The sequence below is a fragment of the Alexandromys fortis genome, unplaced genomic scaffold (genome assembly GCF_014885135.2).
Source record: "Alexandromys fortis isolate MF-2015 unplaced genomic scaffold, M_Fortis_MF-2015_v1.1 scaffold_8_1_9099942, whole genome shotgun sequence".
NCBI lineage: Eukaryota > Metazoa > Chordata > Mammalia > Rodentia > Cricetidae > Alexandromys > Alexandromys fortis.
The window spans coordinates 7428687-7455843 of NW_026067898.1; the positions used below are offsets into that span (position 1 = coordinate 7428687).

A 27157-nucleotide genomic window follows, 5' to 3' on the forward strand; every position below is an offset into this window, starting at 1 on the left:
TCTGACTCCCGAGTGCTGAGTTTTAAGGCCTACATCACCACTGCCAGATGGGTAATGGTTTTAAGTTACATTTTGAAAGAAGATATTAATTATGGATTTCAAACAGACTTTTAAAAAACAAAGAGAAAGATAAAAATACTCCGTGGGATTTCAACTACTAATACATCAGTGAACATCCCTTGATTTCTCTTTTTTTTTTTCCCCTAGGTCTTTACAAACTGTCTTATAGATTGAATTTTTTCAGGGGCTAGGGAAGTATGTTAGGAAATGGACTTTGTCAAACAAATCACCATCACCACCAACAGAGCCTAGTAGTGTAGCCTATAAATGGAGTGTTTTACAACTCATGGGTCGTGATTCCTTTGGGGGTAGACCAACTTTCAAAGGGGTCACATTTCAGATATCCTACATATAAAATATTTACATTATGATTCATAACAGCAAAATTATCACAAGAGAAACTATGTTAAATGGTCACAGTATTAGGAAGGTTGAGAACCACTGCTACAATACCAGCCCTTGGGAGGTGGAGACAGGAGGATAAGGAGCTCAAAGCCACCTGGCTTCATGAGACCCTATCTCAAAATTCCAAAATAAAATAGTAAAAAAGAGGGGGAGCTATATCATGAGCACACAGAAAGGAAGGGTGATCCACACCGTTGAAGGATACTACTTGTGTGCCTGCTTTGTGTCTGTTCTGGGTGGGTGACCCGCATACTACTTCAGTCCTGGCCGCTAGCCCAAGGCACGTGGGAGAAGTAGAGGGCGTTGATTAAGTGAACACGAGTTTGCGGTGTGGACGCGTCTCCCCAGAGCAGAGCTGTCCGGCTCAGGCATGAACGACAACAGGGGCCAGAGAGCAGTTGGCTGCCTGCACAGTCCCGATCCCAGCCCAGAGCCCCCACCCCCAGGCTGGCGCCACAGTCAGACGGTAGGGCGAGATAAAGCGGGCAAGGTTCTGCGGATCCGAATCAGGGAGGTGCAGCTCCGATAGCAGCGCCCGGGCCGAGGCTCCCGGTGTGTTTGCTCCAACTGTTAAACTGCTTCAAAGCGCCACAACCCGAGCGACCTTCAGCAAACAGCTGCTAATCTCCAGCAAGGGAGAGCTGTCCTAGGGAGGACCCGGGCAGCCGTGGGCCTCTCGCCCGCACTCCGCCCCCGTGGGACCTCAGCCCTCCAGACTCGGCCACGCCCGGACCGCTACAACAGGGTCTACAGCGGCGGTGCCGCAGGGAACGCAAGAGCTCTGGCCGGAAGCCCAGAGGGTCATTATTCCGCCCCCAGGCTCCTGCTCCTCCCTCTGGCCCCCGCCTGGTCCCTTTCCCTTTGTCCCGCCCCCGGGTCCTTGCCCGAGACCCTCTTGCCCCCGCCCCCAGGCTCTTGCCCCGCCCCCGGGCCCTTGCCCCGCCCCTGGGCCTCAGCCCCGGACCCTTGCGAGACTTCAGGCTCTTGCCCCCGCCCCCAGGCTCTTGCCCCACCCCCGGGCCCTTGTCCCGCCCCCAGGCTCTCCTCCCCTCCATGCCCTTGTCCCGCCTCTAACCCTTGCCTCTTACCCGAACCCTCACTCCGCCCTTAAGCGCTTGTCCCTTCCCCAGATCCTTGTTCCGCCCCAAGGGGGCGGGGGGCGGAGCGGACAGAGGCCGGCCGGACACTCTAGCGAGCCTGCTGTCTGCTGGATCCCGGTAACTCTGTGGAGTTGCCGCCGCCGCCGCACCTCGGCAGCCAGTGTAACTTCGTCGTCGGGGATCCCCAGTGCAGCGTCCGCTCTCAGCATGATGGACTTGGAGTTGCCGCCGCCAGGACTACAGTCCCAGCAGGTGCTGCTCCGGCCCTCGGGCCTCTCGGCTGTGCCTGGGGAGCGGGCAGGAGCTCGAGGGGAGGGATCCTCCGGAGGGAGGGACAGTCTGAACCCGGACTGCGACGGCCGGGCCGGGAAGGCAACGGGGATGTAGGGACAGCGACAAGAGTAGGGACCGAGCCTGAGGTCCCCAAGGGCGCCGTGGGGCCGGGGGCGACAACCACCTCGCTGGGTCGGATGCTCAGAGGCGGCGGGAGGGGGTGGACCCTGGCTGTCTTAGCCGGCGCCGCCCGGCCCTTTCCGGGCCTGCGTGGTTTCCCAGAGTCGGTGCCGGTAAAAATGTGCCTAGTCACGGGGCCGCGCTCGGGGGAGCTGAGGTCTCCTCAGGCGACCGCCCCGGAGCCCGTCCCCGTCCGCGACCTCCAGCGCGGTGGCCTAGCCCACTTTGCCGTCTGTGGCTTTTTCGGCCCGAGAGCTGGTCGTCTGTAGGGTCTCGCCAGTCCGGCTTGATCTAGAATAGGCCAGCCCTTCGGGGGCGGAAGAGAGAAAGTCACCGGGTGGCCCTCGTGCTCAAGCGCCCCGACGGGCGGGCGGGCGGCGGGCAGGGCTCCGCGCGCTTTCCTCGACCCGGGAATCCGGGGTTGGCCTTACGTCAGGCGAGGACGTGTGGACCTGGGCGGGCTCAGAGGTCCCGAGTTGGCCGCACGGGAGCTGCGTGTCGTGTGCGCCGTGACTCGCGGGGCTCCACGCTTCATGCATGCGTGGCGGTGCCCTCCGGGTGGGTGACAACGGCCGATTGGCAGTCATAGAGGCCCTCGATTGGCCCTTTCCTGCTTTATAGCGTGCAAACCTCGCCGCTCTGGGGCCAAGGGACAAGTTGGAGCTGTTGATCTGTTGCGCAATTGTTATTTTCCCCTGGGCGGCTTTGTCTTTGGATAGAGCTTACAGAATTGCAATCCCAAAATGTGTAAGGCAGGATATACTGTTCCTTGCCGTCAAGGGGAAGAGTTGTAGGTTAGAATTTGTTGCTTTTTATACTGTTGACGAAGTTTTGCTTTTAGCTATTACCCCTCTCTTGTGTCTTAGCATGTTTTCCCTTGCTGTTTGAGATTTTTGCCACCTTAATTTCTTAGCATGTTGCATACTTTTATGAAGACAGAGAGGATGGGACGCTTGCGTTTCATAACACTTTGTTGATACGTTTTAAAGATTGTTATGTAAGTGAAAACCAGTTTCTGGTCATACTTCAGGCACTTTTAAAGAAGTAAAAGCTTACGTTGCCAAAAATCGTGTCGAAATTGGATTTTTAGAAAAAGAAAACATTTAGCTGAAGGAAATGTGTAACTTGGCAAACAGTAAGTTAGCTTAAATGTAAAATCTTGGGCTGACTGACCCTGAAGGCCCTGGTGTAAGCGTTTGGTTGCTGACAGTGTTTTAATTCTACTCCCTCCCTTGAACTTTCCTCCAGAAATGATTGGGGGTTCTTGCCTGGTTTTCATTAGGACGGTCGAGTAAACTGTACTTTCCTATCTTCTGTTCTTCATTAGTAGTCAGAAGAAATGCTTGTCTGGCCACAGGATTCACGGCGCAAACCATCTTCGCTTTACAGTTTTCTCCTCTTTTCTGTGTAGTGCGCAGTGTCACATCTCATGTACAGAAATGGCAGGCGCAGCACTTTCTCTTCCATGTGAGTTCTCATCATTTGCCAACAGCAACCTTTCCTGTTATTTCCAGACCTCGGTTTAAATGTTTGAAGACTCTGAAAAAAAAATTAAGAATTATAATTTATCTTAAAAACCATTGTTTGGTAGTCCAGAGGGATTTGAATTGCCTTCGGATCTGAGCAGGTGGTTGTGTAGTCATAGAGGATATGGTTTTTAACTGCGTGCAATGGTTCTTCATCTCCGGGGAAAAATCGTCCATTACTGGGAAAGAGAAAATACTTTTGAAGACCAGAGATGAAGTCGATATTGAATGAGACAGATGAGATTAGTTTTAAAAGTCAAACACAAAGAGGACGTGGACAGGAGTGAACGCTAAGCAAGAGCATCTTGCCGTTTTAGATACGTGGAATATCTCTGAGACACTACAGAAACCGAATGTAGGTTGATAAACGCAAGACTACATCAGTCTTTCTGCTGTAAAGGTAACTAGGGCCATTTTGAAATTCCATTTGTATTAACTTGGGTCCTTAAAAACAACCCTGAGGGAACAGCCCTGGTTTTTAGGATTCTCGGGGAGTTGAAAGCTAGATATTTGCTTATTCCGAATATTTGTTTTATTTAGGATGAGTTCATGCTCAGCAAAGCTGCAGGAGAAAGGGCCCGAGGAGCTGTGCTTATATCTGGATATTTCCTTCTTCGTGATTGAGCGTATCTAAAAGAAGGTTTCCATAAGTCCATCCTTCTTAATTTTTCCTTGAACTAGGGTTGGCTTGAGGATGCAGGGACAATTTGAAACTTAGATGTAGATAATAGGTGAGTGGACACTCCTTTGTAAGCCAAGAAGTATGGGAATTCTTGGATGTCTAATTTCTCAGTAACCCCACGGGGCACACTTTTTATCTTTAGTTTTCGGGTTAGGAGAGAGCACACAGAGAGGCCAGGACGCCTCCTCCCACTGTTTTGTGTTGAAGATACAATCCAAACTTAGCCTGACTCCTACCTACCTAGGTCTCTGAATTTCCACTTCCAAACTGGACCAAATGGAACTTGAAGCAGGGCCACAAAGCTTCCCTTTTAAGTGGGTAGATTTCAAAACAAACCAACCCAGGGAGGAGAGGCTGGGATGATAAAGGCTATTGTCTGCACCTTCCCCTCTTACCAAGGGGGCTAATAACCACCGTGTGAGAGGGAGGACATCCTTGTGATGACAGCAAGTGAGGAACCCAGCAATGGTGCCTGTGGTCCTGCCCAGGGAGGCACGGGAGCAGGCAATGGGCAGCTTTCATTTGGAGAGGCAGGATGCTTTTTTCTGTAATTATCATTTTTAAAGCAGTGTCTGAGAGTCTGCTTCCCATTTTCCAATAGCCATTTTCCCTTTTTCTTAATTAAATCTTTTAGCTGCCTGTATCTTTTCCTCTGCCTTGTTTTTGATACGTTCTCCTGATTCTATTTTGGAGTGGTGGACACAGTTACCTTTACTACTTAGGGTGTGTTGTACAATGTGACCAACAGGGTTAAACTAGCTTGATGGAAACTGGATTTGGGAATGGGGGGCAAGGAGTTGAAAACAGCAGAAACCTGTTAGGTCAAACTGAACACGAATCCCCTGTCTTGGCAACTTGGTACTAAGAGCTCAAGTCTGTCTGGTGTACCTGTAGCTTTGAAACTAGTACATTTGGAGGTTCGCTACTTTATTTCTTTGCCTTTATTGTTAAATCCTGTTAGGAGTTATTGTCTGATTTGTTTGTGTTGAATATGCTTCAGAACCTTCAGGGTTTTGTGATTTACCTGAATTTTGTGTGTGTGAGTCTAGATACTTGAACTCCTGGGTCACCCTGAGCCTGGGGTGGAGGTGGCTTCTAGAGGTGGTTAGTGGTTACCCTGCCTCACTCCATCGTGACTGTAGAAGGGACCATCTTACTGTGATGTGCCGAAAAGTTTCTATTTTGATAATGTGATCTCCAGAAGGTACTGAAATTTCATTGCTGTAAGTGCCAACAGCATTTAGCAGAAAGGGCTTTAAGGTTCCGAGCCAAGACTTGGACAGTTGGCAATGGTATACGTTATAGACAGGAAAGCAAAGATGTGTTTTTAAGTTTGTGGAAAATACAGTTGCATTCTTATGAGAGTTTGTCCCTCAGAAAAACAAAAACAAAATCCTAAATTGGGCTTCTTGGTATATGCCTTGCTATAATAATATTAAGAATTTTGAGGAGTGGAGAGATGGCTCAGCGATTTGGCTGCTCTTCCAGAGGACCTGAGTTCAATTCCCGGCACCCTCATGGCAGTTCACAACTGTGTGTTACTTCAGTTCCAGGGGATCTAATGCCTTCACACCAATACACATAAAATAAAGTTAAATAAATTATACGTAAAAATTAATTTTGATAAATGCGTGGGCGGGAAGCAATACAATGCTAATCTGTCATTTTTCTAACATGTGAACAGTGATGTCACAACCTTGCATCAGAATTCTCTGTCCTGACAGTGGGTGGTCGGGGTGTTGGGGATCAGTCCCAGGTCCTTGCACATGCTAGGCACAAACTCTACCCCTGAGCTCACCTCCCCAGCCGTGAAAGTCCTTCTTGCCAGAGTAAGCGTTTTTACCTAGAGCGCTGCAGTGTGGAGACAGAGCCAGGGCCTGCGCAGGTGTGAGCACCTGCCCTTCCTCCGCAGGCCTCTCGGATGACCTGCTGATGCTCACATCGTCACACTCCAGGAACAGCTGTCTTCTGAAGGATCGGTTCAAGTGAAATAGGATCCGCCCACCACACAGCTCGCCCATTTAAAGCCCATTCAGTAGTCCAGGTGTTTACAGTTATGTAATCATCTGTAGTTAATTTTACCACTCCTAGAAGGAATCCCAGGCCCACTAGTAGCCACTTCCTATTTATTTTCCTCCAGTTCCCCAAACCCCTGATAACCACTCAGTTATTTTTTTCCTTCTAGATTTGTCCATGCTAGACATTTCAAAGAAATAAAACATTCTATGACTAGCTTGGCATGATGTTTTGAAGCTTCACCTTGTTAGACCATGTATCCTGTGTCTCCATCCCTTTTTATTGCCGAATACTATTCCATTGTGTGGGCATCGCATATTTCAAATGTGAAACATTTGAGTTATTTCTCCTTTTTGTACTTCCAAACTTTGTTGTTTGTTAGACTCACCTCCGGTATTGATGTTTTCTTTATTCAAAGTCTCTAGGGATGGCTGTAGGCATTCGTGCTCCCTGTAAAGGCATCCCACTGGGTTCCAGTTGCAGCGAAGATTGAGAGCTAGTACCTTAGGGACCTAGCTCAGTGCCTGGTGCACACTGCGCGCGTACCTTGCTTGCAGTGGTTTTAGAAGAGCTGGTTAGAGCGCTGCCTTCATAGTGAAAAGTTCTTGTGTTTGACTGCAGCCCGCGTCTCAAGTTACCTGGAGAATGTTTGAAGTACAATAAATGTGGCTTGAGTTCTTTAATGCCCCGTGAAGATTTGCGTGATGCCCTTGTTGTCGACAGGATGTCCCGAAAGAACCAGTAGGACTTTCCATGAGGTTTTTAGGAGTGTGGAGAACCTGCAATAATAAGATCGTTGAGGAATGGCATATTTAAATGGCTGTGAGGGGGCTAGAGAGATGGCTCAGGAATTAAAGAGTACTTGCTGCTCTCTAAGAGGATCTGAATTCAGTGTCCAGCACCCATGTCAGGTGGCTTACAACTGCCTGTAACTCTGGCTCCAGCTGGGACCTAAGGCTCCGACCCCCTCCCCCCGCACCTGCATATATTAGCATATATCACATGCGCACACACCGACGGGCACGTAATTTTTAAAAGGCAGTGAGAGCCAGGAGCGTGGTGGTCATTCCTGCAATTCCAGCCTCCTAGGGAGGATTGCTGGCGTTGGGGGACGGCTTGGTCTGCAGAGAACCCTGTCTCCAAACACAGGAGGAGAATGGAATGCTCACGCTGGGGTGGATGTTGAGTTGGATTCCTGCACACTTCATTCCTGGCCTTTGTTTTCTTTCTCCAAAGAAAACTCTGGAATCCCAGGCCAACTTTTAACAGCTCTCGTTTTTCGACTGTGCCTGATTGACTGTTCTAGCAGCTGTATAATCCTGACCACGGTGATTAGTACTTATATTGCTGAGCCATTTCCTGATTCGCACATTTGGGCCTGTCCTGGAACTAGCTCTTGTAGACCAGGCTGGTCTCGAACTCACAGAGATCTGCCAGCCTCTGCCTCCCAAGTGCTGGGATTAAAGGCGTGCGCCACCACCGCCCGGCTCTCCGCACATTTGGAACTAGAGGCCGCCTTTGCTTGTGTGTGCATGAGAGGTGGGGTGGGATATACTGGGTGTGCCCTTTGCAGCTGGCCTATACACTCTATGCACACCTCTGCCCTCGCTGCTTCTGCTCAGTGCTGCCAGGCAGAGCTGGTTGGGCTCCACCCCAACCATTCCCACAGCTGCTTGCTGGGGTGTATTTAGTCACCTGTCAGGAAGCTGGTGAAAGTTCGACCTCGATTGCTTTAAGATTTTGAAAATGGTATTTTTATATTTGTCCCTAAAAGACTTGAAAACTCTCCTTGGGGAGGGTTAGTACCTCCCATATTTGTTGAGAGGTAGGACATGAATGTTGGGGCTGTATTGTATGGCTAACCGACTGGCCGTTGAAAAGGCGAGTTGGAATTTCCTTTGTCAGATCTAACGCTCTTTCTGATGTTTTCTGGGAATCTGGAGTGTTGCACATGGATGCAGAACCTCACCTCTGCCCAGCCCAGGACATTAGGTTGGAGGGCAAGTGGTTGCAGTTGGTGCCTGCCGCCGCAGAGCCTTGCAGAGTTGTGTCCGCCCGATGGGATTAGTCTGCTGTTGTTTCCTACGGGTGACCGGGAATTGGGACTCTGTTGGTTCGTTCTGCCATACTGGAGCCCCGAATTGGTTGATTTTCTTGAGACAGGATCTCATACTGTAGCCCACCTTCAGCTCCCTGCGGTGGTATGAGCTCACCTGGCCTGACAAGCCAGGGAATCTTGTTTCTGCGAATAGAGAATGTTGGAGACATGAGATTTTGTTGTTAAACCAATAAAGTCTTGGTAAAGCACCCAAAATACACGCACCATTTTTTATCTGCAGTAGAAAAAACTGCCAAGTTTTGAAGTTTCTGCTGCTGGCAGTTCTTAGTGAAACAGTGAGATATACATTAAAAGACACCCTTAAAGTCTGCTTTACTTTGTGCTACTGGGGGGGGGGCGCACTTGCCACCACTCCCGTGTTCCTAGTGGTTCCCAGGCTAAGAGTAGGTGTCTGTGGGCTGTCTCCTGTGTCACTAGAAAATCTCTACCTGGCTTGAAGCAATTGGTTCTGACTAATCCACGGGCCACTCCCGGAATGTGGGGGGAGGGGACTGGGCACCTCAACACTCTCCTCATTGCCCTTGACAAGTACAGTCCTCTGTCTCCAGAGCTGTGGGTCAAAATGGCTCCTCCAGGTAGAACACTGGCTTTCCCAGTCAGCCAGAAGTCCCGAGCTCAACTCCGGTCCCTGTCTTCTGTGCTTCAGTTGGTCAAAGTTCACATGATAAGGCTGTGGCTGTAAGGTGTCGTAGGCTCTGCCCTGCAAAAGATAATGGAGAGCGGAGACACTCTTGGAGTTCTGTTAGCAGCTTACCCTCTCCCTTTGAAGATAGCCGGTCGCTGGTGCCCCTCAGTGTCTCAGGGCGTGTACTTCCAGAACCTGTGGGCACTGAACCCCTCGGATGCTCAGATCCTCCTTGTAAAGTTAAATTGTTAGGGGGTAATAGAGCACGCATGCAGGCAGCTGAACTTTCAGTTGAGGGTTGCTTGACTCTGCAGTCCGAGGGCCAGCTGCACTGCGCACTGGCAGTTTCCTGGATTGGGAGCAAACTTGTATTTGTTGCTGCTACTGCCAGACCCTAGTTCTGGTCCTTGCTCTTAACAAAAGTCTACATAGAAGCTGGCGAGATGGCTCAGTGGGAAAGTATGGGCTTGCTGTGTGAGCCTGACGTCATAAGTTCAGTCGCCAGAACCCACGTAAAGGTGGAGGAGAACCTTCCCAAAGCTGTTCTTGACCTGCACACGCACCATGCACACACGCACATGTCCGCAGACACATGTCCTATGACAGTGTTAATAAATCTATGTAGATATCCGTTACAGTTGACAGAAGCAATTCGGAGTGGTTAAGCTACTTCCCAGGACCACACTGTGTGCATGTGGCAGAACAGGGAATCCGCATGTCCCCAGTCCCTGCCTTCTGGCTCCTGGATGTCACTGCTTCAGTCCTTCGTTCTGTCCGTCTCTAGAGGTGAAAGTGTTTTCTCTTGTTAGCTCCAGAGAACGAAGATCTCTTTACAGAATGCTAGAGAGTTCTGCCAACGGGGCAGTGTGCTCCTGTGCCCAGCTTCTCCATGGAGAAAAGACCCACGGTACAGCAGCTACCAGAAGGCCCCATCCTCTGCCTCTTGCCTCTTAGACTCCCGGCTGCACAACTTTGGTGGACACTTGCTGTCTTGTTTGTAGGGAAACCCATCACCTCCTCAGAGAGCGAGCTGCTGTGCCTTTTATTCTCAAGGAATGGAGGCAAAGCGGGGAGACCGAAGATGGCTGCAGTGACCAGGCACATTTTCCTGACTGAAGAAGAGTGACTGACCCAGATCCTTTCCCACCCGGGGCAGTGCTTGTTGGACCATTGACACCGGAGTCTGTAGCTGCAAGGAGGTCGTTGATCCTAAAAGATGAGTTAACTTGGTTCTTGTTGCGTGTGTAAGGAGAAAGAGGTAGAAACGCTGCCGCGTTATTTTCCCTCCTGCTCGTCTCACCTGAAGAAGCCTTAGTCCTGAGGTGAGAGTGGGAGAGCTGTAAGTGGCTGGGTAGGCCGCCGTGCCAAGTTAATGGCGAGGCCACATTCCCAGTGATGCCGGGAGACTAGCCCAGTGGTCTGTGGGCGCATACACACCCTTCCTGACCCTCTCGAGGAAACACACCTAGTGGATTAATTATTTTCTCTGCTTCCTGGATTGCAAATGTCTGGCTTTTGATTTTTGGACAGACTCGAGGTGGCAGACAGGCTTGAATGCTGCTAGTCCAGGATGGTCTTAAGCTCACGTCATTGAGCCTCTACCTCCTGAACGCCGAGATTCCAAGGCTGCAGCTGGTGCCCAGCTTCCAGATTACAGAATTCTTTTAGTGGACGTTTCAGGATACTTTCACAGTTACCCTCCTTTAGAAACTCGTCTTAAGGCTGGAAATCTAGTCTGGGAAGAGCAGAGTGCGTACCTAGCACGCACAAGGCCTGAGGCTGTATCTCTAGAAGTCGACCCTGCTCCTCCCAGAGATGATTGTTTTACCTTGAAAGGTGTGTACTGAAAGGGTGTAGAGCAATACTCTTCAGATACAATACTTCTTGTACTGAAAATGTTCAAGTATTGCTGTAGGAATGGAGTTAATTTTTCTGTAACTGGCATTTGGTCACAGATGATATGAAAAATGTATTTGGTCATTTGAACTGTGACTTTAGATCTCATAGCTTACAATGAAAATGTTTTTTTTTTCTGAGACTCAATAATGTATAGTTACTCATTGAGCAAATATTCATGAGGTCTGCATCCAGACCTTCACAGAATGAAGGTTTGCTTTAATCTCTCAAGATAGTGCAGCAATTACCCTTCAGGGATGAGAGTTTCTGAAATTGCTCTTTCTAGTTCCTCTGACCTTTGGCTCTTGTACTGCTGAATTACAGGGTGTGTTTTATAGGGTGATTAGTGTGATTTCATTAGTGGTGTCTGTTCTGCTGGGGTCTACAATCTTGTGCTTGGCAGTAGTTGCTCAATAAACACAAGGAAGAAGTGTCTCTAACTGTCTGCCATCTAGGAGCTTGGTGCTCAGTACAAATGACGAGGCCGTGTCACCACCACAGAAGAAAATGCCACTTCTGCCTGGGGTGCTTAGGGTATCTAGAGGTGGTAGCATTTTCTCAGGTGTTTGGATTTTCTAGCCTGTAGATTTCATGTTTTGGGTTTAGAGGCCCCTTAGTAAAGCTGGGGAACAGCAGCATGAACTGGACTCCAGTGGCTCCTGTGCCTGCTGAGGTTAACATGGGGTGAGGATGGGGCTCCAGGTCTCGTGTGCAGCTGTAGTGCACCTGAATCACAGAGCCCTGGCAGCCTTGGGAGGTTTTAGAAAGGACAGAGGGCCTGGATTGGCTGTGGTCAAGGAAGCTTTTATGGGCAGGCTGGAGATGGGAGATGGTGAGAGGCCCGTGCTGTACAGTGGGTATGAATGCCCTTCTAATGGCTTGGTCCGTTTGACAGCCGTGTGCTAAGGATCTGTAATTGTAGCTACAATGTACTTTTTCAGTTTGAAAACATTTAAAACCAGAGATGGTGGAACATACCTGTGTATCCAGCATGTGGAAGACCAAGAATTCAGGGCTAGGCTGAGCTACACAGTAGGCTTGAATCCAGGCTCAGCTACATGAGACCTTGTCTCAACTCCTACCCTTGCTTCTCCCCAAAAAAAGATATTTTTTTTTCTTTTCCCAAGACAGGGTTTTTCTGTGTAACCCTGGCCGTTCCAGAACTCTCTCTGTAGACCAGGCTAGCCTCAAACTCAGATCTGCCTGCCTCTGCCTCCTTAATGCAGAGATTAAAGGCGAGCCTGACTCATTGTGGGCTTCACTGTGGAGCGTGTCTGTGACGTTGTATCAGTAAAATAACTCAGTGTAGGCGCTGGCACACGGTGATCAACAGGTGGTAGCTGCTGTTGTCGCCATTTTCTTGTGTCTCGGGAGCTGTGGGATGTGTAGCCGTGTGAGGGTTCCATTGGCCCCTTGGAAAACAAATCCCTCCCCCATCAGCAGCTGCAGCAGAGCCCAGGCTTCCTGGCTCTGTTGTATTCTTGGCCATAAATGTCCTCTTTTCCTGCCTCCTTCGACCTTTTTATTTGGAGCCTGGTTGGAAACCAGTCTTCTGGGAATGAAAGCCAACCCCTGAAGAAGTCTTTTGAGCCCAGCAAAGGCCACACACTGCCCAGGCTCCCTGGGGACCCTCCAACCTGTTGCTGGATCCCTTCTCATTAAATGGGTTAATAAGGATTGCCTAGGAGACCTCCCAGGCCTGTCTCTTCACTTGCACAGTTTCTTACTCAGGGGTTCTGGCCCAGGAACCCACTGTCCTGTCTGTCCTGTCCGTGTAGCTGGATAGAGAAGTCTGGAGAGCAGCTGCACCTTTGGAGGAAGGCTGAATCCCGATGCAAATGGAGCCGACCTACCTCCTTGTCCTCCTCTCACCCCCACCCAAAGGCTTAAAGTATTGTTTTGTAATATCTCTTCCAAAATAACTTTGGCCTTTAAAGTCGGCAGAGCAGTGGAGAAAAAGAAAATCTCCTGGGATCTGAGAGAGAGATGGCCCAGCTGCAAGGCGTTTACATTGCCACTCCGTTGCCATCAACAAGTTATGGCCTCACCTTCTATTTTTCGCTCAGTGGCAAGACCCAGAAGCCTGAAAGGAAGCCACTTTCTTTCTCGGTCGCTGACGTTTGCTACAGGGGATAGACTTATTAATAGGGTCGCTGCCACACCCTGGCCTTCTCCTTTACATGTTAAAGATGATTTACATACTTTTTTTTCATATAAAAGATCATTCTGTGAGGACTAGCATTATCTTGGCTTTCTGCTGTGTTAGAGCTCCTGTGGGGGTAGATGGGTGGGCGCTGTCACCAACACGGCTAATATGGCAAAGCTGCTCAGTTCTCCCAAGCTATAGTGTGCTGTCCTTGTCCGTCCAAGCAGCCTCTCCAGGGAGGGGCACTGGGGAATTGAAGCCTATGTGCTAGAGCGGGTGAGAGCTCACTCCGCAAGATCCCCTGCCTGCTCTGGAGCTCACTGTGGCTGATGTGGCTGGCAAAAGTACTAAAGCTCTTTGTGCTTCCATTTCCTCACTCCAGAATGACGATGACATACTGCCCGCTTGGTGGCTTGCTGTGCATCCCGACGAGGCGGTACAAGTTTTGGAACAAGTGTTTTGAGCACGTAGAAAGTATGTGACCAGTGGTGGCTGTTATTGTTGCAATGTAATGCCTGCTTTATCCGGACTTAGACTGTCCACAGTTGTAACCTTCCATTTTCAAAGATCGGTGTGGCTAGTGCCTCACACAACTATATAGTGGGTTTAATTAAAGCTTGACATTAAGGAAAGGATGTCTACATTCATTTTAAGAAAGTGAAACTAAGATACTTTAAAACTCCTTTTTTGCATTTATTTTTCTGCATATGAGTGTTTTACCTGCGTGTGTCTGCACCACATGCTCATGGTTTCAGAGTCAAGAAAAGAGCACAGATTCCCTGAGAATGGAGTTACAGCTGCTGGTGAGCCGTTCCTGGCTTATCTGGAAGAGCAGCGGGTGCCCTTAACCATTAGATTAACCATCTCTCCATCCCCTAATAATCCTTTTTAAGAGACCCAAATTGCTTCGTAGCAATCAGCAACAGTGGTGAGTACCATGATGCATTTTCAAACGTAGACATCTGAAAGTAGTTGAAATATAATTTCCAAGCTCAGGGTTAATTTATGCCTTTATTTGGAACAGAGAGTGGGATTCTATCACGTTAGTCATTGAGAGCCCTCTTTGTGATTCCGATTCACACTGGCTTTTGAGATAATTGCTAACAGATACCTAGAGTGTTTGGAAGGACTGCCGGCCACACTTGAAGCCTCAGGAAGTCATTAGCCACCCGAAGCATCTGCTTAGACAGAGCACTCCTAAGGAATGCAAGGCCCTAGTGGAGGCCGCTGCAGTCCCTAGCCACTTTGCACGCTTGAGGTGTGGTGAGTGAAACTGAGAAGCTGGAGTTTTCATTTTAATGAACTTGACATTTACCGCTATGATTCTGCTCCAGAGGGACCTTGATGGCTGGTGAGAGCCAAATACAGAGCTTCAGTAGAGTTCATTGAGAAATGGGGGAAGGGAAAGGGAAGAGACCTGCCTCTGGGGACAGGCTTGCACCCCCTCCCTGCCAGAGACCTGCTTGCCTATTCGGAAGAACAGTGGGACTGGAGCGGGAATGGGCGGAGCTTGTCTCTTAAAGGGATCTTTCAGACTACTAGGGATGTAACAGCCATAGGACCCTGGGCTGGCCAGGGTACTGCCTGAGTGCATCCTTCCAGGTGCCAGGCCAGCATACTCTATAAAGAGCAGGAACTGCTTTTCTGTAGATTGCCTTAGTGCTTTTGCGGTACTCGGTAGCTCAGGACTGGGGCTTGGGGCTTGTAGGCATGCCTTTGGTGTTTCGGTAAGACCCCCTTTCATGCTGTCTTCTGGGTAAGATTTATTGTCATGTGCTTGAATGTATTTGTCACTTCTAATATCACAGTAATTTTTGTTACATGTTAAATATTTGAACAAATTGGATTAAATACATCGTTCAAATTGAATTTACTGTGTTGGTTTTGTTATTGTGTCTAAGCTGCACACAATACCATGACATATTACTCACATGGTACTTCCTTTAGAGTTGCTTTAGTGTATACTGTAGGTACTTAAAATTAATGTATATTTCACATTAAAAGTTAATTTTCAAAAAAATTTAGTTATATTTTGGACATCATAAAATCAGAAACACTTAGAGGAATGCGTTTAGGAATCTTCCCACCCAACCCCACTCTTAGATAGGTGCAGAAGCCAAGGCTGAAAGGTTCTATAAATCAGTGATGCCCAGTACCAGGTAGGGCCTGGAACCCACCTGTTCCTCTTCACTGTGACTCGGCAACGCAGGTGCCCAGAGAGGTTCCTGTCTTCCTGTTACAAACTGAAAATGGTTCTCTAGCACAGACTGCAGGTGGTAAAGAATGCCGCCCCCCCCCCCCCGCTCTGTCCCCATCCCCCACCCCCCACTCTCACCCTCCAGTGAAAGGATGGTGTGTCTTTCTTGGGCACTTGCATGAGGGTCACAATAAACTTTGCTCATCTACTTTGGAAAATTCCATCCTGGTTTTCCTATTCTAACTTAAGTCACAAAGCCAGCCAGAGACTTTTTTGGGTTTTGTTTTGTTTTTGTTTTTTTTGAGACATGGTTTCTCTGAGTATCCCTGGTTACTCTGGAACTTGCTTTGCAGACCAGGCTGGCCTCCAACTCAGAAATCTGCCTGCCTCTGCCTCCTGAGAGCTGGGATTAAAGGCTTCAAACCAGGAACACCACCATGCCTGACTCAAAGTCGTGATTTTTAACCAGCTTTAGTCTTTAAGGGAAAAGACAAAGAGTTTGACTTTGTGTGCTTGGATAGGCCTGGTTTATGACATTGTTTGCAAAGCCAGCTTGAAGAGGCATCTGTAGCTCCGCTGAACAAACCCAAGGGCAGATTAGAGTCTGGCTTGCTTTCTGAGGAGGTGGGGAAGAGGAAGGACTTTGTTCTGATTGGGGGGGGAGAGGGGCCTGCCTAGCTGACCCAAGCCCTCAGGTGGAGACGCCCAGGTGCAGAGAAGGGCGGCTGGAGCTGCAGGCACAGCCCGTGTGGGCGCTGTCTTGAGTGCTTCCTCTTCCCTGTGTTTTCCTCCTCACACAGAGAGGACACAGGAATTACATAAGGTGCAGATGGAGGCTGTGGCCTTCAAGCACACGAATGTCAGGGCCAGTGCCCAAGAGCTGTCCTCCTCAAGGAGGGCAAGGGCTGTTGCCTGCTCCCCAGTCCTGGGAAGCTGTGGCCCTAGCAGTCAACTTTGTGTCTGAGTACTTGGTCAGCACTGCCCGATTGGGGCCTTTTTGGGTCTGCACTAGTTTCAGGCAGTCGGTTCAAGGTCAGGTTGCTCTAGTGGTTGAGGCAGTGGCTGGGACTGAGGGCTGCAAGGCTCCTGCTGGGTTAAGAAGTGGTGCAGCCTTGGAAGAACCACTTGCTGTTCAGAACACTGGTGGGGAAGGCAGGTCTCCATGGAGACCCTACCTGGTCAGATGCCCGCTGGCCTTCTGAAAACAAGATTTCACACGTCAGTCCTGCACAGCAGGCCTTTACTTTTTTTTTTTTTTTTATTTATGTTTTGGTTTTGATGTTGTCCTGTTTAGTCTGGGCTGGTTTTTGCTGTAGAGCCCGGCCAGCCTCTGGTTTACAGCAATACTCCTTTCGGCCTCTGCATCCTTGAGTACAGGATGGCCAGGTGTGTGCTAGTTCACCTGGCAACAGTGTTAGCAGTGTCTGTGTGCATTGGTGTGAAGGTGTCAGATCCCCAGGAGTTACAGACAGTTGTGAGCTGTCATGTGGGTGCTGGGAATTGAACCCGGTCCTCTGGAAGAGTAACCAGTGCTCTTAACCTAACTGCTGAGCCATCTTTCCAGCCCCTCCTACATTTTTTGCTTGTGTTGGTGTGACTATTGAGTTACCAAGGTGCCAGAGCCTGTGGAGAATACACTGTCCCCTCCCTTCACCCTTGGAATCAGAGTTCACGGTTGGAGTCCTAGTTCTGTTGGTGCTGGAGATGTGAGTTAAGAGAGATAGCTCTCCCCCAAAGCTTCAGTGTGCTCACTGAAATGGAGATGACAGTGTCCAGGCTCCTCCCTCATAGGGGAAACACTCCTGCAAACAGTGAGCCCAGGGGCTGGAGAGCCGGCTCGTGGTTAAGAGTGATTGGTGTACAACAGCTGCGAGGACCCGAGTCAGGAGTCCGGCACTCACATAACAAATGGGCACAGTCTCCGGTATCCCTGTGACCCCAGTGTCTTGGGGAAGATTACCAGAGCTCTCTGGCTGTTAGCCTGGCCAGAAAAATGTGAACTCCAGATTCAGGGAGGGACCCTGCCCGTGAGTAGTAAGACTTGAGTGATCAGGGAGGACACCCTCCTGTGGCCTCTGCTCACATACTTAGCACATGCATGCACACACAAAAAAAAACATGAAAAGGTTTTTCTTACAGCATGAAACTGTGCTGGTTATGGTGGCGCACGCCTTTCATCCCAGAACTCCAGAGAAAGAGATAGGTGTGTCCCTGAGTTCCAGGCCAGCTTGGGCTACTGAGTGAGTTCCAGGACAGCTAAAGAAACCAACCCTCTCTTGAAAACAAACAAAAGCCCCAAACTGAAGCTCATTGAGAAGGGATGGTGAACTAGAGGTCTATCTCTTCTCTGCCAGCTTGGAAGGGATAATAAAATTAGAGACGTAGATGGGGTAGTTTTAAATGCTTTGCCCGCTGCCCCTAATCAAGTTATCTCGCCCACTTTGCAAATGAGAGGAACTATCTAGGTGATTCTGGCAGCCCTTTCCATGGTAGCATTCCGTGACCGTGTGGCATAAACAGTTGTTCCCATGTGATCTGAGTCACATGTACCGAAAAGTCCATAGGAAAGGAGGAAGTCTTGGGATGAGAATTTTCCCTGGGCTAGAGAATTGGAGCCTCTTTTGGGGGTTTGGGGAATGCACACAGTTGAGAACGAGAGAAAACATGGCCACTGTCAAGCAGGGAGCCCAAGAACACGAGTTTGGAGCTGTGATGACTTTTGTATGTTCTTACTGCCTTAGATAGCTTTCTTGTTTTCTCTTACTGGCTCAGGCTAACCTTGAACTCATGACCTTGCTCCAGCCTCCAAAGTACCGTGATTGCTCGCGTGCCTGCCTGACACCCATTGCTTTCAGAGACTCCCTTGAGCTGGGCCTTGGGAACCCAGACTTACCCCACGTCTATGTTCCTGGCGTTCCTGGTCATGTTCCTGGTCAGGCCTGCTCTGCTTGATGACAGTTACTGCCTCCGCTGTGTCTCTGTGACTTTAGTGACTCTTCTGTGCTGCCTGAGGTTCTGTCATGCTGCTGTGGTGTCTCAGAGCTCGTCAGAGACTGCTCCTTTATCTCTGTGTCCCGGCCCCTCTGCTGTGGCCTGTGTGTGTGTCCAACGGGTACACCGACGAATACGACACTTGGACTGGACACTAAGCTTGCTGGTCTTCAGCACCACGTTTATGAACATGACCACGTTTTGACAAGAATTCTAGCCACTAGCGCCTATCACTTCAAGAAACACTGCTTGCTCTTGCTGTCTTCATAGCACGTGAAGGAAAATTGGACTGACACAGAGGTCGCATGCCCTCGGAGAGAGACGGTATGCAAATTGGTGAGGTGTTCCTTACAGAGTCAAAAAACAGTTCAGACTTGCTGGGTGGTGGTGGCACAGACCCTTACTCCCAGCACTCGGGAGGCAGAGAGGTAGGAGGATCTCTGAGTTTGAGGCCAGCCTGTCTACAGAGTGAGTTCCAGGATAGCCAGGACTACACAGAGAAAAACCCTTTCTAAAAAAAAAAAAAAAACAAGTTACACTCAAAACAGTTCATAATTGAAAAAAAAAAGTTAGCAGACCTTTTGGAAACTACCCTAAAGGTGCCTGCAGGTCGTTATAAACAGCTTTCTGAGTGCTGTAGTCTAAATACAATTCAGTATACTATATTAATATCTGAAATCCCTCAGCACCAACTGCCATCTCTACAGCTGGGTCTCAGGATTCCAGGGTCTCTGTCTGACTGTACATTTAGTTCTTACCCGCCCCTCAAGCCTGGGTGGGCTGTCTTGATTGTCGCTATTTTTAGCTCTTTGGTAAGTGGCTAGATCTGAAAGTGACCTTGAAAGTTAAACTAAACAGTTTAGTTTGGGGACCCAAAAAGAAGATAAAGGAAAGCCCGAAGCACCAGAAGTTTCTCTGAAGCCTCAGCTCCATGAGCTGACTGTCAGAGAGGTCAGGGGTGGAGATAGCAGGCCCCAGGCTGCCTGCCTGGACTACTCTGTGAGGTGAAGTAGGCCAGGAAGACGGAACCGGAGCTCCTGAAGGTTCTTTTGGCCATGAGCTGTGCATGCCGTTCTAACAGTAACTGCAGAGTCTTCATAGAGTGCTTTCCCTCACCCTGAAGACTACCTGCCACACCCTGCTCTGCTCCAGAACAACCCGACTGTATGAGAGCCCAGTATGACAGAGCTGTGTGGGTCCCACAGCAAGTGGGGTTACCCACTGTTTGGAAACGAACTAAATGTCCCCTGTGGTTTCATTTTGACCATGTTACAAATGGGCCTCTGAAGAAAGCCGTGTTCTGGCTGCCTTCACTTTCCAGTTTTGCCTTGTCTTGCATCATGCATTGCAGGCGGTGGACAGCGTAATGGACGAGAGTTCCAGTAAGCTGACTGGATCGTATTTCTTAGACCGAGTGAGTCACGGCTAAGAAGCTTGTTTGAGAACAGGAAGCAGCCTGAGAAAGTGTCTGCACACGGTGACCTGCCAGCCTGAGGAAGCAGACCACTTCCTAGCCTAAACAGGGGAGGTTGGTCACAGCCTAGGGAACGGCACATCCGGGAGCTAGGCTTTGTGGAACCTTGTGGAGTCATTCGTTCTTGGTGGGACTTGGGGGATTTTTATGTGGTTAGAATCTCTAGTATTGAGGGAAGAAGGTTTCTATAGAAGGAAAACTTGGGTTAGTGCTGAGTGTTGAGAGTCTGCCAGGTACATATGAGGGGCTTCACCAAGTTCTTTCTAATGTTGTTGTGGTTGCTGTCATAAACTTAGCAACATCTGTGCTTGGTTTAGATAGCAGTAAGGCTCTCTTTGACCCCATACTACTATTCTGTATATTTTAATGATTTCACAATTAAGAATTAGAAAATTAATCCACTAGAACCAAATATGCTCGGGTGTGGGGCCTACTGCTGTGAACGCTTGGTCTCTTCTGCCGCCGCTGGGAAGTTTTGTTGAAAAACAATTGCATTGTTTTGTCTACCATGCGATGCCATGTGGGGCAGGAGGAGCCTTTGAGAAGAAAATGGGTAAATATTTATATCGTCTCTGATAACTCTCATCTGGTTGTCTTTCAGACTGTAGAAATGAGTCATGTTTTCTGTCTGATTTTATTCCAGAGCATTTGGGCATTGTCTACGGGAGGGAACAAAGCTAAACCAGATTTACCATCCAGGTGAATGATGTATTCCCTGGACATGGCAGTGCGGTCTGTGAGAGGACGACATAGCCAGCTTCTCACTCCGGGGCCTCTGTAGTAACTGATGGATGGAGGAGAGGATGTTGAGAAACAAATGCCAAGCTACGGCTGTTCTCTCTGGGAATGTGTGTACTTCAGGGTGTGTGAGATTGAGTCAAGAGGGTGGTCAGGTCAGCTGGGCCTTCATAGTGAGAGCCTGTCTCCCAGGAACAAGGAAAGAATAGCAACTTTTACTTGAAAGTTGGAAGCACAGATCAGTTTTCATTCTGGGCTAAATGATAGGGACAACTTATTATTTTTAGCAGTTTATTAAGATACTGTTCTTGTAGGGCTGGGGACGTGGCATAGTGGGTAAAGACACTTGGCCGTAAGGCTGACGACCTTAGTTCAATCCTGGGGACCCACATGACAGAGAGAAGCCATTCCTAAGCTGTCCTCTGACTTCTGTTCATTTTCTGTGGCACATATGCCCCCTCATAAAATAACACAAACTTTATTTTAAGATACGATTTAAAATTTTTCAATAATATACCAAAGTCACAGTTTAGTGAAATGGGTAATTTAAATTTTTTTAAAAGATTTGTTTATTATATATAGTGTTTTGCCTGTATGGTCACCTTCACACCAGATGAGGGCGCCAGATCTCATTACAAGTGGTTGTGAGCCATCATGTGGTGGCTGGGAATAGAACTCAGGACCTCTAGAAGAGCAGCCAGTGCTCTTAACCACTGAGCCATCTCTCCAGCCCCCACAGTTTAGTGAATAACTTTAATTTAGAATGAGAAGATCATCTTTGCTTAATTTTTTCTCTTTTTTTGTTTTTTTTGTTTTTTTTGTTTTTGTTTTTCGAGACAGGGTTTCTCTGTGGCTTTGGAGCCTGTCCTGGAACTAGCTCTTGTAGACCAGGCTGGTCTCGAACTCACAGAGATCCACCTGCCTCTGCCTCCCAAGTGCTGGGATTAAAGGCGTGCACCACCACCGCCCAGCAATTTTTTTCTCTTTTAAAATCATCTAAACATGATGTTTGTTCAAAGAACTAAAATTGGCTCAAAACACAGTATGGCTCCAGTGTTCAAAATCTCTATTCATGTACAGAGATGTTTATTTCAAAATGGCATGAATTTGTTGTCCAACTGAAGAATTCCATGAACCTGTGACGGATTACCCAGATGGCAAATGATTAGCACACATTTGAATATAACTTTCTGTTGGACCAGATGGCGATTTAACACGAATTGTCCAACATTTTGTTTCGCGCTGTCTTTTGTATAAGCCAAGTCTGTGGCAGAATTTGGAGCACGCTCAGGGATCTATGAGAACAAAAACTGAAACAGGAAGTGGCGGGCAGCCTTCACCCCTGGACTTGCTTCACCTGTGGGCCGGCTAAGGAAATACCTTCCCTGCTTTTGATTTCCTCCCCAGACCGTTTGTGTGGCCTTCCCTCCTGGGGCCGACAAGGTGGGGTCAGGCCCCAGCTGCTCCTCAAAGCCCTGGCTCTGAGCAGTTTTAGTTCTCCTTGGGCACTTCCCTTCCCTTCCCTGCTGTCTTGTTCTTGCTTGTTGCGGGCGCCACCCTCGTATTTCCTCTTAGATGATGTTCAAGCTCTGCAGAACAGTGGGTCAGGAATGGGTCTTTGTGGTGGAAGTCACGCGCCAGTCACAGGGTTCCTTACAGGAAATGCTCGGTGCTTATTTGGTCATTACAGAGAGCAGCACTCAGGCTGTGGGCGAACAAACTTCTGCATAACGCTTTCTTTCAGTTCTACTTTGAATGCTTCCTACAGAAGCCAGTATCTGAAGCCAGGCTATCATGGCACACACTTTGGGAAGCTGGGGCAGGAAGACTGCCCTAGACCATCTTGGGCTCATTATGAAACACTGTCTTAAGAGGGAAAAAAAAAAGTCAAATTTCAGACATTTTTCTTCTTAAACTTGTTTGGAAATCTAAAACAGCAAAACACAGGCCCAAGAAGAGCCTCGCTTACTGTTGCTGCATTCTGGGCAGAATGTCTGCGTTCAGCTCTCTGACATGGGCCACTCTGTTTCTGCTAAGCAGGATCAGCCCTGGCTTGCACTCGAGTACACCACATGCATCCAAGTGACCACAGAGGCTCGAAGAGTCTTGGACTGGAGTTAGTGAGCCACGTGTAGACGTGTAGACGCTGGGAGTTGAACGTAGGTCTTCTGGAAGAGTAGCTGGTACTCTTAACTGATACACCATCTCTCCAGCCCCGTTTGGATGTTCTCAGTATAGGTGATATAGAAACGGACTGCAGCTTTCTAAAAACCTTTTTAGACTTTTTAAAAAACTATAGGTATAGTTATATGTGAGAAAAACTGTTTTGGGGTTGGAGTGATGGCTCCAGTGTCAAGCATAGTGACTCATACCTTAATCCTAGCACGTTGTAGGTGGAGAACTGCCTGGGCTACACATGATCTCAGAATAATAATGCTAATTAAAATGAAAGCATGGCCTCTCTGTAAGATCTCCCCATGTCTTATGTGATGTCTTCAGTCTCTCCAGAGCGATGCTTGTTTTGAAGAGTGTTTTAGGTGTGAGGGCCTGGGTCAGTGGTGTGGTGTACTTAGCATATACTACCTTGGTACTTTTGTAGGTAGTACCGGTTCGCTTTACTAATTTGTTCATGACTTAGAGACTAAAGCTCAATAGCAAATCTGTTTCTCTGTAAACTGGGTATTTGCTGAACGAGTTAAAGCCAAACTCTGTCTCAAACGTGAGTGACTTGGGGTATTTGCTGTAATTTCAATTCTCAATCGATATGAGATTTTAAAAAACACACTAATGTGAAATATGCATAACCTGTCTGTCTTTATTGTTACTTAGTCATTAATGATTCAAATTGTGACTAGAATGGCCGGCTGCAGACAGATCCTGTTACTGCAGTGAGTGGCATTAATAGCGCTCTTCTGGATCGCTACATCTGCCCTCTCATTCAGAGTGAGTTTCTATTCTCCCCCTTTGTGGACCATCTTGACCTTGGTTTCTCCTTCCTTTTCTTTCTTAAACACAGGACATGGATTTGATTGACATCCTTTGGAAGCAAGACATAGATCTCGGGGTAAGCCGAGAAGTGTTTGACTTCAGTCAGCGACAGAAGGACTATGAGCTGGAAAAACAGAAAAAACTCGAAAAGGAGAGACAGGAGCAACTCCAGAAGGAACAGGAGAAGGCCTTTTTCGCTCAGCTACAGCTGGATGAAGAGACAGGAGAATTCCTTCCAATTCAGCCAGCCCAGCACATCCCAACAGACAGCAGTGGGCCCGCCAGCTATTCCCAGGTACACTTTCATTCTGAGGGAAAGAGTGTGGCAGGATCTAAGGAGAGCTCTGAGTGGACCACCTGGATTTGAGTTGCCTGCTGTCTGCCATGTGTTTTGTGACTGGTCAGGCTCCCAAGCTTAGCCTCTGGATGAGCTCAGTACTTGTGCTCCTCTTAAGGGATCCCTGTGATGATGAAGACAGATCCCAGGGAGCATAGATTGTGAATTCCAGAGAACCCTGTTGGGAGCAGCAGCAGCAGTAGTAGTGTTGGGAGACATGGCTCATAGTGTTAGGGCAGGCATGGCCCTAGTTGTATGAGTAATTGATTTAACTTACTGTGTTAAGTACTGTGTTATATACCAGTAGACAACTAACGCCAATAGGCTTAAATCATTTACCCAGATCACTCAGGAAATCCGGGGGGAGGTTATTGCCCAGCACAAGGCCCTGTGTTCAGGCCTCCAGCACTGTTTATTGGTGGGGGAGGGGCACTAAGATTTGACCCCAAGTGATTTGGTTTGAACTTGTGCAACAAGCTGATTTCTGAAGCATCATTAGTTTATAAATATCATTGTTTTATGAACAACTCGATGCCGGTCACGACTCTTAGGCTCAGCAGTAGAACTTTTAGTAAGTTCTTTTGTATCTTTCCTTTTTTATCCAGGTGGCCCACATTCCCAAACAAGATGCCCTGTACTTTGAAGACTGCATGCAGCTTTTGGCAGAGACATTCCCATTTGTAGATGACCATGAGGTATAAAAATATTTACTTAACAGCAAAACTCTCTTATCTGGTAGTAGACCCTTTAATGTGTCCCCCAATTATGAGACTAGAAGAAAATTTTAGAAGGAAAAATTTGATCAAAGAAGTTCTTTGTCAGGGAAACCATACAGGTATCTATACAATGTTTAGAAATAAGACCTGTGGACAATACTAAACCAAGTCAGTTTTATTTGTGTAGCTAGAAAAAAAAATCTGAATAATTTTCCAATGGAAATGGATATAGATTAAAGAACAACTATTAGCCAGTGCTTCCGTTAACTTTGCTAGCTATTGTAGATAGAAATTAAGTCCTAATGGTTATTTTTGTCCATTTTGAAGTGTACCCTTAAATACATGGGTAACAACCAAGTAAATTATAACTGTGGGGTCATTTGGGAAGGAAGAAGTGTTTTGTTTGATAGAAACAATGATCGGAGAGCTGCAGACCCCGCTGCTGCCGCGTACCTTTGCTCTCGTTCACGTAAACACCTTGTCAATCTTAGGTTTTTTCACCTACATTTCAGTCACTCGCCCTGGAGACCCCCAGCCACGTGGAAAGCCCAGTCTTCAGCAGTCTGGATCAGGCTCAGTCACTCGGCAGCTCCCTGGAGATAGCTATGAATCTAGACAGCATGCAGCAGGACATGGAGCAAGTTTGGCAGGAGCTTCTTTCCATTCCCGAGTTACAGGTGAGCGAGCTCTGCAGCCTTGTCATCCTGGTTATTCATTATTTACACGTCACCTGCTTACAGGGAGAAACTGGGGCTATGTTTAAATTCCTCAGGATAGCTTCCAAGTTGAAAGCTAATTTAGAGCTTTGACAACCTTGCCTATCTATTGAAAATGAGAATTCTTGGAATTATTGCAAAGAGCACCTTGGGAATGGTGGTAGAGAACTGGTCTAAACAATCCCTAGAGAACTGATCTAAACAATCCCTAGAGAACTGATCTAAACAATCCCTAGCCTCAAGTCATACAGTATGATCTTCTTTTCTAGTGTCTTAATACTGAAAACAAGCTGTTGGTTGAGACTTCCACTGTTCCCAGCCCAGAAGCCAACCTGACAGAAATTGACAGCAATTACCATTTCTACCCCTCCATCTCCCCGCTGGAGAAAGAAGTGGGCAGCTGCAGTCCCCATTTCCTTCACGGTTTTGAAGATTCTTTCAGCAGTATCCTCTCCACAGAAGATGCCAGCCAGCTCAACTCCTTAGATTCAAATCCCACATTAAACACAGATTTTGGTGATGAGTTTTATTCTGCTTTCGTGGCAGAGCCCGGTGGCGGTAGCAGCATGCCTTCCTCTGCTGCCGTCAGTCAGTCACTCTCTGAACTTCTGAGCCGGCCTATTGATGGCTGTGACCTGTCACTCTGTAAAGCTTTCAACCAGAAGCATTCTGAGAGCACAGCCGAATTCAATGACTCGGACTCTGGCATCTCCCTGAACACTAGTCCCAGCCAAGCATCCCCAGAGCACTCTGTGGAGTCTTCCATTTACGGAGACCCACCGCCTGGGCTCAGTGACTCTGAGATGGAAGAGCTAGACAGCGCCCCTGGAAGTGTCAAGCAGAATGCCCCCAAAGCACAGCCAACACATTCTTCTGGGGACCCGGTGCAGCCTCTGTCACCAGCTCAAGGGCACAGTGTTCCTGTGCATGATCCGCATTGTGAAAGTACAACAGCAAAAGAAATGCCTGTGAGTCCTGGTCATCAGAAAGTCCCGTTCACAAAAGACAAACATCCAAGCCGCTTGGAGGCTCATCTCACGAGAGATGAGCTTAGGGCAAAAGCTCTCCATATCCCATTCCCTGTTGAAAAAATCATTAACCTCCCTGTTGATGACTTCAATGAAATGATGTCCAAGGAGCAGTTCAATGAAGCTCAGCTTGCATTGATCCGAGATATACGCAGGCGAGGTAAGAATAAAGTCGCCGCTCAGAACTGTAGAAAAAGGAAACTGGAGAACATAGTAGAACTGGAGCAAGACCTAGGCCACTTAAAAGATGAGCGAGAAAAGCTACTCAGAGAAAAGGGAGAAAACGACAGAAACCTCCATCTCCTGAAGAGGCAGCTCAGCACCTTGTATCTTGAAGTCTTCAGCATGTTACGTGATGAGGCTGGAAACCCTTACTCTCCTAGTGAATACTCCCTGCAGCAGACCAGAGACGGCAATGTGTTCCTGGTTCCCAAAAGCAAGAAGCCAGATACTAAGAAAAACTAGGTTCGGGCAGATGGAGCCTTTTGTTCTGAGCTAGTGTTTGTTTTGTACTGCTAGAACTTCCTACTGTGATGTGAAATGCAGAAACACTTTATAAGTAACTATGCAGAAATCTAGCCACGGCTAGTGTAGAAATAATAGGAAACTTTATAAAGCATTAAAGCCTCGATGTTGAATCAGTTTCATTTTAACTCTGGAGTTAATTTCTTTGGGCACCATTTGGGCTAGTTTCTGTGTAAGTGTATATACTACAAAACTTATTTATACTGTTCCTATTTGTTACATTCATAGATTTATATGACATCTGGCTAAAAGCAAATTATTGAAAAACTAACCAAACCACTATACTTTTTTATATACTGTATGAACAAAAAGAATGACATTTTTATATTTAGCTCTGACAAAAATTAAAGGAGCTAGCACTAATAAAAGAATATCATGACTTAAATTACTCTGGATTGCTTGAGTTTATCCACAACAGT

The 27157-nt window shown here is 47.8% G+C and overlaps 1 protein-coding gene across 4 annotated transcripts; it reads left to right on the plus strand.

Annotated features, from left to right (window-relative positions):
* The first annotated feature begins 1675 nt into the window (after nt 1-1675).
* Nucleotides 1676-27123, plus strand: Nfe2l2 (NFE2 like bZIP transcription factor 2). 4 transcript variants are annotated; one of them, XM_050119780.1, is made up of 6 exons: nt 1762-1817; nt 13411-13502; nt 23445-23711; nt 24359-24448; nt 24961-25146; nt 25455-27123. In XM_050119780.1, the coding sequence occupies exons 3-6, from the start codon at nt 23448-23450 to the stop codon at nt 26676-26678; spliced, it is 1764 nt and encodes a 587-aa protein (XP_049975737.1). In that variant the 5' UTR covers nt 1762-1817; nt 13411-13502; nt 23445-23447; the 3' UTR covers nt 26679-27123. The 4 variants fall into 4 exon arrangements, with proteins under 4 accessions (XP_049975728.1, XP_049975731.1, XP_049975737.1 ...); XM_050119771.1 differs by lacking the exon at nt 13411-13502 and having other exon boundaries at nt 1676-1817; XM_050119774.1 differs by lacking the exon at nt 13411-13502 and having other exon boundaries at nt 1676-1817; nt 24982-25146.
* Nucleotides 27124-27157: the final 34 nt, after the last annotated feature.

Excerpts from the sequence above, each read along its gene's own strand:
- Nfe2l2 (XM_050119771.1), top strand. The coding sequence starts at position 1,773 with ATGATGGACTTGGAGTTGCCGCCGCCAGGACTACAGTCCCAGCAG. Across the intron at positions 1,818-23,444 it reads CAGGACTACAGTCCCAGCAG|GACATGGATTTGATTGACAT; the intron begins GTGCTGCTCCGG and ends TCTTAAACACAG. Across the intron at positions 24,449-24,960 it reads CATTTGTAGATGACCATGAG|GTTTTTTCACCTACATTTCA; the intron begins GTATAAAAATAT and ends TGTCAATCTTAG.